The 9,205-nt window shown below is 40.4% G+C and overlaps 1 protein-coding gene across 1 annotated transcript; it reads left to right on the top strand.

Moving 5' to 3' along the window:
* The first annotated feature begins 4,456 nt into the window (after positions 1-4,456).
* On the top strand, positions 4,457-6,419 carry LOC309717350 (uncharacterized protein). Its single transcript, XM_082551869.1, has 2 exons — positions 4,457-4,964; positions 5,853-6,419. Exons 1-2 carry the CDS (start codon positions 4,705-4,707, stop codon positions 6,121-6,123), a joined length of 531 nt encoding a protein of 176 aa, XP_082407995.1. The 5' UTR covers positions 4,457-4,704; the 3' UTR covers positions 6,124-6,419.
* Positions 6,420-9,205: the final 2,786 nt, after the last annotated feature.

The following is a 9,205-nucleotide window of genomic DNA, read 5'->3' as shown; positions in this document are numbered from 1 at the left end:
TGTGTGTGTCGGTTCTCCATATTCCATGTTCACTTCATGTTTTGTTTTCGTACCAGCAATAAAGCTGAGGTTTTTGAGTTTCAAGTTAGTGTCTGAGTCCTGCGTTTGGATCCTCCTCTCCGCCTGCCCGCACACAGAGCCCTGACAATTACAGAGATATTATGGAGATATTGGTTTAAAAAAGCCAGACACTATAAGAGAAGTGTAATAATTTGAAGCAAATATATTCTCAGACATTCAGAGACAGAAAGAAACTGCTATTGGTCTCTGATGAAATCAGCCTAGTCAGAGATAAAGAAACAACCACTGCATCACTTGGGGATTAAAATGGATTTTATCTGCACACCAGGGGCGATTTTAGCCCAAAATGAATCAAAGCACCCCCAAAGATTACTTACTTTTTTTTGACAATATTTGCTGTTTGTGGGACACACTACTAAAAATATAAAAAGCATACAGTACGTAATTGAGATGGAACATTTTAACAACAAAACTATAAATAACCCCCCCCCCCCCCCCCCCCCCCTCTACCAAAGTGGTTTGTTCCAGCTCACCTCTCCCCTGCTCTGGCTCTAGCGCCATTGCTGCCAGAGCGAAGGTGGCTGAGACGCAGCGGAGCGGAGGTGGAAGTGCCTGGTTTAAAACAGGACATATTAGCTGCATTTAACCTTCAGTTACTCTTTATATAGTTAGGAGTCAGGCCATGTTTCTTTTTAGATGAAAAACATTACACCAGGTAACCTGCTGTGTTGAAAACGTGTTTCCCGACTATGTTTGCTACCCTACAATTTGTTCTGCTCTGTAGTAACATCAGCGACATTTGACCGTCCTGTTGCTCCCATTTATTTATTTATTTTTGCCTGTCCCGTTTGGATCTTTAGCCATCAGAATTGTTGTCTGAAGGCCAAGAAAGATGCCAAGTGGATTTACTTTACCAAGTGGATCATCATGGCCTTGCCATATTGGTCCATTTGATTGACCTTTATTATAATTATGTATTTATTTTATTTTTGATTTTTAAAGACTGAACAGACATGAGTGGGGGAGAGGACAGGGAGAAAGAATGAAAGAGAGGGAGAGAAGAAATGTTGCTCCCATTGAAATGTATACAGCCTATTTAAAATCTAAAACTTAACATTGTCCGTAGCCTGCTGTTGTTACCACCATCCTGTTTGAAATGTAATGAGAGAAACTGGTTATTTTGTCCTATGTGTATGTGCCCATATTGAACCCAAGGTACTAACTAGCTAACTGGCTGGATGCCAATTAACCTTATAACTCCTGTTTTGTGTGTGTGTGTGTGTGTGTGTGTGTGTGTGTGTGTGTGTGTGTGTGTGTACAGAGAGACAGCCAGGTTCATAATGGATATGAGGAAGTTTTTTCAAAAAAAGGAGCAACATTCAGGTAAAAGTGTAAAATCAAATGATCCATCAATAAAGGATAATGTTGGATCAGTGTTTCAATATTTATATCCTTTATTAGATGTACATGTGGTTTGGTTATTTGCATTTTGGTTGAAAGTAAACTGAGAGAGGACTTTTTTTTTTTATTAGTGATCTTAACCTTCCTGCCTTCTTGGGACCTTTTTGTGCCACTGCTATGTGGCTGCTCAGCCTAAAATGGCTGAGCAGCAGAAATCCCCACACCCATCACCCTGGGGACCATTTTCTGCCCATTGACTTCCATTATAAACGCTATTTTTCAACCCCAAATTATCATCATATGATTTTATTTTTTCTTCTTTTCTTGGATGTCAATGAAGACTCAGGGCCTTGAAGTTTAAATTTTTAAATTGCAAAAAAAATGCAAAAAAAATAATGGCAGGTCAAAATGTATGTTGGTGCCAATGTTTGGTCCATCTAAAGGCCTACTTATAATGACAATCACATATTACTTCAACTGGTTTTTTGTGGAAATATTTAGTTTCGTTTTTGGGGCTTATAACACAGGGCGCTCATGTAATAACACTGGGATTTGAAGGGTTAAAACAACGAAAATATAATTAAAACTTTACATGAATATTTCAGGGAGAAGTAGTTTTACAAGGTTGGCTAATTTAAAGTGGAATAAAATATGGATATATGGTCTTTTTATGGCGTGGCTGAGAATGGTCCCTAGGGTGATGGGTGTGAGTTTTTTAAAGGATGGCAGGAGGGTTAATAGTATTTTTTTAATCTAACTGAATACAATCTATTTGTGTATGACTGTCAGTCCAAAGAAAGAGAGAGGAAAGAGGGGAACCTGAGTACAAAGTAGAAGGTCAGGAAGAACCAGGTAAGAAAACAGACAGGGAGTATTAACAGGCAAAATAGAAACTGTTAAACTGGCAAAGAAAAAAAACACAACTAATTTTACTCGTACAATCTGGAAGTTGTGTTCTCCCTATGTTAAATCTACTATACAGGATCTGCAAAACAAACTGGGTTGTCAGCCCTGGCACTGCATTACCATATTGAGCTTCAGTCAGAGGAAGTCACGGTTGCCAGAGACTTTTTGAAGCTCAAGAGTGAGGCTGGTGCCATCCCAGATATGTTAACATTGTACAATCTTCAGGATAATCAGATCTTCCCCGAACTGAAAACTGTTATTCAGGTTGCCCTAACAAACCCAGTTAGCAGCTGGAGCTGTGAGAGGTCTTTTAGTGTCTTGAGTCAGCTCCATACCTGGCTGAGAAGGACCATGGCTCAAAGCAGACTCCAGCACCTGGTTGTGATGTCAGTTGAGAAAGAGATGCTTGAGAGACTTGACCACCAAAATGTGATAGATTTGTCAACCTCAAGGTGAGGCGACATAGGATAAAAGAAAAGAAAAGATCTGCAGAGCCACAGTAGTATCTGCAGTAAAGGTCTTTTCATACATTGTATACATTGTACCATAAGCCAGGGTGTCTCCATTTTTTAAATTTTTTAATAATATTTTGTACATTTCAAGGACTCTTCTATTTTTGGAGTGTATTTTTTATGTATCTGTATTGTATTATACATACACTTTAAAAGTGAATCTCTTTCCAAAAGATGCACTCAGTTTACTTTTTACTCACTATGAGCATCATTCATTATTCTCCCGCAGTAATTAAGGTTAGGATATGTATTTTTTAAAATTCCAATCCATTCTTCTTTAGCAGCATTTAAATAACCTTGATCAGATTTGATGGTTTTGTTACAGACTTTTCAAAAAAGTTTTTTGCTTTTCTTTCACAAATGTGGGGATTAAATTGTGTTAAAATGTACAAAACAGTATTGTCATGTTTTGTGACGAGGACCCAGGCACAGAGAGACTTGATGAATTTAAGAATCTTATGATTTAATAAAGAAATTTGCAGACTTGCACAGAGGTGGTAAAATTATGATGACTGATAATGGAGATGAAGACAACAGACGATGAGGACAGGGAGGAACAGGGGTTTAAATGCACCAAAGTGACAGTCAGAGGGAACTCGGGACAACTGGAGACATTTAAGGATGCAGGGACTGCTGCAGGGCAACTCTCTGGGTGCTCAGCACCCCCAAAGCTCTGATCCTAGAATCGCCCCTGCTGCACACAACTGCAAAAAGGAACCGCAGCTGAGTTGCAAGCCTGTACAGGAGGTGCCAGGTAAAAAAGGAACCAGACCAGGTTAAAGAGTGCAGTTTGTATCGGTGTCAGTAGACGGTGGAAAAAGAGTGTTATGGAATGTGTTCAGTGATACAAATTCCATGACAAAGTATGCAACAATAAGTCCTTAACTAGCAGACATCATTCTCTGCTGATGCCTTTTGGATTTTTTCTGGTTACAGACATCTGTAATGGCAGCAGACTGCCTGATCACCATGCGGTGGATCACTCTGCCAATTACAGAGACACAAAGTCACTTTCATGACCCAGTGGGCACAGCATGTAGCCAACTAAGACAGAATTATTCACTCTGCATGTACAGTATAGAAATCCTTCAGCAGCAAAACCATAAACAGTGCTAAGCTGACACACACGAACCCAATGGTTTGGAAAGAAATTTGTGCAAATATGCAGCAGGCCTGTGCATGTCTATCATTGGTCTTTTCAATGTACTTTAAACTACAAACCACAGTGTGCATGCTGTCAAGATCACGAACGAACATGTGACCAACCACACATTATTACGTGGTTCACTCGTGGTTAAATACAAAAAATGTTTTACTCTGCTTGGCTAGAGTTAAAGTTGGGGTAGTCACTCATTATGACTTAAGTCTTAGAGGGTTATCATACAACTTAACCGCCCCCCCCCCCCCCCAGACATTTAAAATTTCTGAAGCACAATTGTCAAAAGAATATTGTTTTTATATAATGTGATCAGCTTCATGAAATGTATTCTTTTATTTAATCACTAAGCAAACGTCTGCGTGACTTTTGACATGTACTTTTGTGTGATAAACAACTGATAGCTTCCTCTTTTTGTAAGAACATTCAGAATTAGAAAAAGGGGAACCTCAGCTCAGAGTTCTTACGGTGTGTTCACACCGAACGCGATGGACGCGAATAAAACGCCCCAAACGCCCCTAATTTGACGCGTGTACATTCGCGTCTCAACGCGTGTCCAAGAAAAATCCATCGCGCGTCAAAATATGATATTTTGACGCGCGTGAACCGGAAATGTGGGAGGAATGTGGGAGGGAGTTGTGCCAGACCGGTATCTTTGCAAGATGGCAGCTATCGAGCTAGCGCTTGAAGAGAGAGTCTCCCTTCTCTATGTACTGTGGAGAGCAGAGCAGCAGCGTAAAAGACGTCCTCGCCGTACCTGGGTCCATCAGGTCCTCCAGAGGCATGAGCAGTTTGGTGAGTTTCACCACTTGCTCCAGGAGCTGCGCCTGGATGACGGCCGATTCCAGCGCTATCACCGTCGGCCAGTTTGAGGACCTGCTTTCCCTCGTCGGTCCCAGCATCGCCCGCCTAGACACCAACTACAGACGCTCAATCCCACCTGCAGAGCGCCTGTCCGTCTGCCTGAGGTTAGTAAAACTATTTAATACGGTAGTCCTTTATTGATATCTGTGCTAATATGCTAATCCATCCAGTTATACACTGCTAACATGGATGTGCTATGCTAACAGTGAATGCTGTCGGTGTTTACTGAAAGCAAACTGTGGTACAGAGACGACTCTTTATAATATTTCTAGTGATACTCAGAAGGTCTCATCAAGTCCCGATTTAATTCGATTTATGCTGTTATCAGTGTTTGCATGATAGCATGGCTGTGGTGTCACATCAATGTATGCGCTCGGTGTTTGCTGATATCAAACTGTAGCATTAGGACCACTGAGTTAACCTTTGTAGTGATACTCACTCCTTTTTATTTAGACCTGGTTTAATTCTGGGATAGTTGAATATTTGTATATAATCCCTGCAGCTGTCAGACTCTATAGCAGGGGTCACAGCCTTTATTAAAACAGAGTTAGATAAAACTGTGAACAGTTTGGTTCATCTCTAGTTACATGGTTCTATCTTGATAAGCTGTCTTATCACAGATTAATTTTTCAAAAATATTAATGATTTAAGCAAGGAAAGGGCTACATGTCAACATACAACTCTTTATTTCTATTAATGTCTCACTTCATTCCTACCTGATTGACATGTTTAGGAATTGTGAGTGATTGGCTCACTGTAGTTGTGAAAGTTGCTACCAATCAAATTATGATATGTTAAAGTTAAAACAAAACACAACTGTTTTAGATATTATCTAATATACATTTTGTAATTATCCTTATAATTACAAAATGTTTTATGTAAGATTTAAGTTTTGTGATTTAAATCTGACATCACAAAAGTATTTTGGAATTTGAATAATGTATTTTGTAACTGCAGTACACATAATACTGATTTTGAACAATTTTGTCCAGGTTCCTTGTCACCGGGGACTCCTTCAGGACCATCGCGTTCAGTTTCAGAGTCGGTGTGTCCACGGTGAGCCAGATCACCCCCCAGGCAGCGACGTCCATCTGGGACTGTCTAGTGGACGACTTCATGGCTGTGCCTTCACCTGGAGACTGGCGGTCCATCACAGAGGGATTCCAGGAGCGCTGGAACTTTCCTCTGTGCTGTGCAGCTCTGGATGGGAAGCACATCCAGACAAAGGCACCCCATATATCATATAGGAGACACACACATTGATATACACTAAATATTTATTTCATTTCTTTTTTGTGGTGCCCAAATTGATGCACCTGCTTGATTTTGTTTAAACAATTATTGCACACTTTCTGTAAATCCAGTAAACTTCTTTTCACTTCTCAAATATCACTGTGTGTGTCTCCTGTATGATATTTAACTGACATTTTTTATTGTAACAACCAACGATTTATACAGGAAAATAATGTCTATTAACAAGGTTGCCCAAACTTCTGCATCCCACTGTATCAGTATATTTTGTCATTAGTATAATATGAAATAAATTCTACATGTGTCAAGTTGTGTGCCAACATTTGCTGTGTAGTAGAACTGAGACATTAGTCATTATAAACATTTATTTGAAATAATATTAAAAGTCTCAAACAGAAAAACATTAAACATAAATATATAAAATATAAGAATTTACAGAGAGACAGGAATAAAAAGGACCAGCTGCTCTCCAGAGCAGGAACAAGGCTGAGGAGGAAATGCTCCATTGGAGACTGGTGTGGCCTCTTCAGGGACTCCAGGATGGCCAGCTCCAGCGCCGATGGACCGTCCTGGGACCCGTCCCTCATCTGCCTCGGAGCCGTCCTCCTCTGTGGGCCTGTAAAACAGCACAAAACACAAAGAAATGAGAAGGCTGCTACTAGATTTTAATTTCAACATTGAAAAAAAAACAAAAAAACAATAACAGGATATAATCAGATTGGTTGTAGATATTTAGTAAAGGTGATCACAAGGGAATCCCACCGACTAAAAAGGTATCAGTGCTTGCTGTACATATCTGTGGGTGCAGCAGCAGGAGCTCAGGGACTGGGGATGCTCTGCTGCAGAATCAGTTGGTTCTATCAATACAGTATTAAATGTTAACAGGTTGGATATAATAATCGTAGAGTAGACAGTGGTCCCTCATTTATTGCAGGGGTTCTCAGAATAACTAGCCCCTGGTCACAGTTCTCACAATTGATTCTCAAAGTGCAAACCTTTGTAGATTGCAAAACGTAAAAGTATTATTATGCCACGGTTTGTCTTCATCTGCCCGCCACTTTCGTGCGCCTTTTTCCCTCACGGTGCAGGTGTCTATTTCCGAATGAGGCTCATAGTTATGGGTGTTTTTGTGCTGTTTTTTCTATTGGACGCGATGGTTATCAAAACCAAACGTGATAAATTTGGCAAGCGCAGGAGATTTGTCAATCAGGCTGCAGAATGCAATGCTGTACTGTGCAATAAAAAATCAGCGAAAAAGCAAAGCAGTGACGGATGAACAGCGGGACCACTGTGTGCTGTTTATTAATAAACAATAAAATATATTCCTAAATGACAACATGCATAAAAGCAGAACGGTATTTGTACGTCAGTGGGAAAATAGCGGTGGCTTGCTAGCTTTTGTGCGGCTTCCCCGGGTCAGTGAAAACTTTCAAAAGAGAAATGAATGAACTTACCAGGTTGCCCGATCTCTTCACATATCTTCCTCCAAGCTCGGTCCTTTTTATTCCTGTCTCGGTACTGAAAGCAGCTGGTGTTGTACAGCTCCGAGTTGTTTGCTACCGCATTGATTAGCCTTCCCCTCCATTGAAGTATGAAAGGCTTTGGCTGGATCTGCCCCTTTGACCTAGGTAACAGCCACGTCACCAGGCTCCTGATTGGTTGTCGCGGCGCGATTTGACGCTGGAGTTCAGATTTTTCCAACTCGAGCGGTAGACGCGAAACGCGCGTATGCACAAAATGCAACACAAAAACTCACGCGCGTGGTTTTATTCGCGAGTCAAACGCGCCAGACGCGCTACACTGACGCGCGTTTCACGCGTTTTGGCGTTTTCGCGACGCAAATCTGCTTCCGAATTTTCGCGGGACCCGCAATCGCGCATCATCGCGCCTTTCCATTGACTTTACATGTAAACCTGACGCTCTATTCGCGTCCATCGCGTTCGGTGTGAACACACCGTTAGAATAAGAAGCTATTTGTGTACACACACACACACACACACACACACACACACACACACACACACACACACACACACAGACATGTATAAATAAAGAGTGCAGGCAGTGATGAGACGCAGGTCTCAGAGCGACTGCCCACGCGTGTAATAAAGACAACTGCAGTGTTTGTGTTTTCTAACTCAGGTGTCTTAGCTGAAGAACTACTGGGTGATTTAAAGAAATCCCCTGTCAACAATAAAACATGTTGCATATAAAATGAACACTTGTCTGTTCCCCTGGAAACACATTCATTATTCAAATTCAAGCCCAAGTGCTCGTTACGGCCTCTTGTTCCTGTATCTTGCACATTTGAGCCTTTGTGATGCTAATGGATGGCCTGCACTGTAAATCATCCTGTGGTGCTAGCACATTTACAAATCAACAGATAATGATGGTCACTGTTTGTGGCTGAAGCTGAGGGGGGCTGTGGTTGAAAATCAGCTCACAGCCTCAGGGTTTGTGTGCTAAAAAACAAATTTTAAAAGCTAGGTGGAACATGACTCTTTTCATAACCATTTGAGGAGACAGAAAATATATCTAGTTTTTAGTTTATTTATCACCAATTACGAATGACCTCTAAAAAGTTTTTTTCTTTATAAAAGGAACCTTGATTCATTTATTTTTTTAAAACACTTTTTTAGTAATGTGTGTTGGAGTGCAGTAGCCCAAAACAGCCAACATTTCAGTCTTCTATGTTTATTTTTTTATTATTCAGATATCTAACTTGAAAGAAGACATCTAACTAACCTAAGGTGTCTATGTTCATTAAAGTACTAGTAAAGTACAGTACTAGGTGTATTTCATTCCAAAGTAATGCATTACTGTAATCACATTACATTCTCTAATGCAGTACTGCAATGTGTTACTGTACTAAATTTAGTAATCACATTATAGTTATGTTCTTCTTTGGATTACAAAGGGAAAAAAAGCAAAACTGCTTTTTTGTCCTGAACACTTACAGTGAGAACCCTGCAGCCAGTTGATATTAGTTTGTACGCAGGGAGAATGGAAATGGTGAAGCTGTCTACAGCTTTTGAGGAGTAGAGATATGGACATTTCTTTTTATTGGTATAAAGGACAACAGAACAATGATAAA

The sequence above is a fragment of the Aulonocara stuartgranti genome (assembly GCF_965226115.1).
Source record: "Aulonocara stuartgranti genome assembly, chromosome: 2".
In the NCBI taxonomy this organism is placed as follows: domain Eukaryota; kingdom Metazoa; phylum Chordata; class Actinopteri; order Cichliformes; family Cichlidae; genus Aulonocara; species Aulonocara stuartgranti.
The sequence above is the reverse complement of the archived record's forward strand: the minus strand, read 5'-3'. Positions and strand labels throughout refer to the sequence as shown.

What these genes read in the sequence shown, in the direction of transcription:
- LOC309717350 (XM_082551869.1), top strand. Translation starts at nt 4,705, where the DNA reads ATGTACTGTGGAGAGCAGAGCAGCAGCGTAAAAGACGTCCTCGCCGTA. An exon ending in CGCCTGTCCGTCTGCCTGAG is followed by an intron (nt 4,965 to 5,852) that starts GTTAGTAAAACT and finishes AATTTTGTCCAG; the next exon opens with GTTCCTTGTCACCGGGGACT.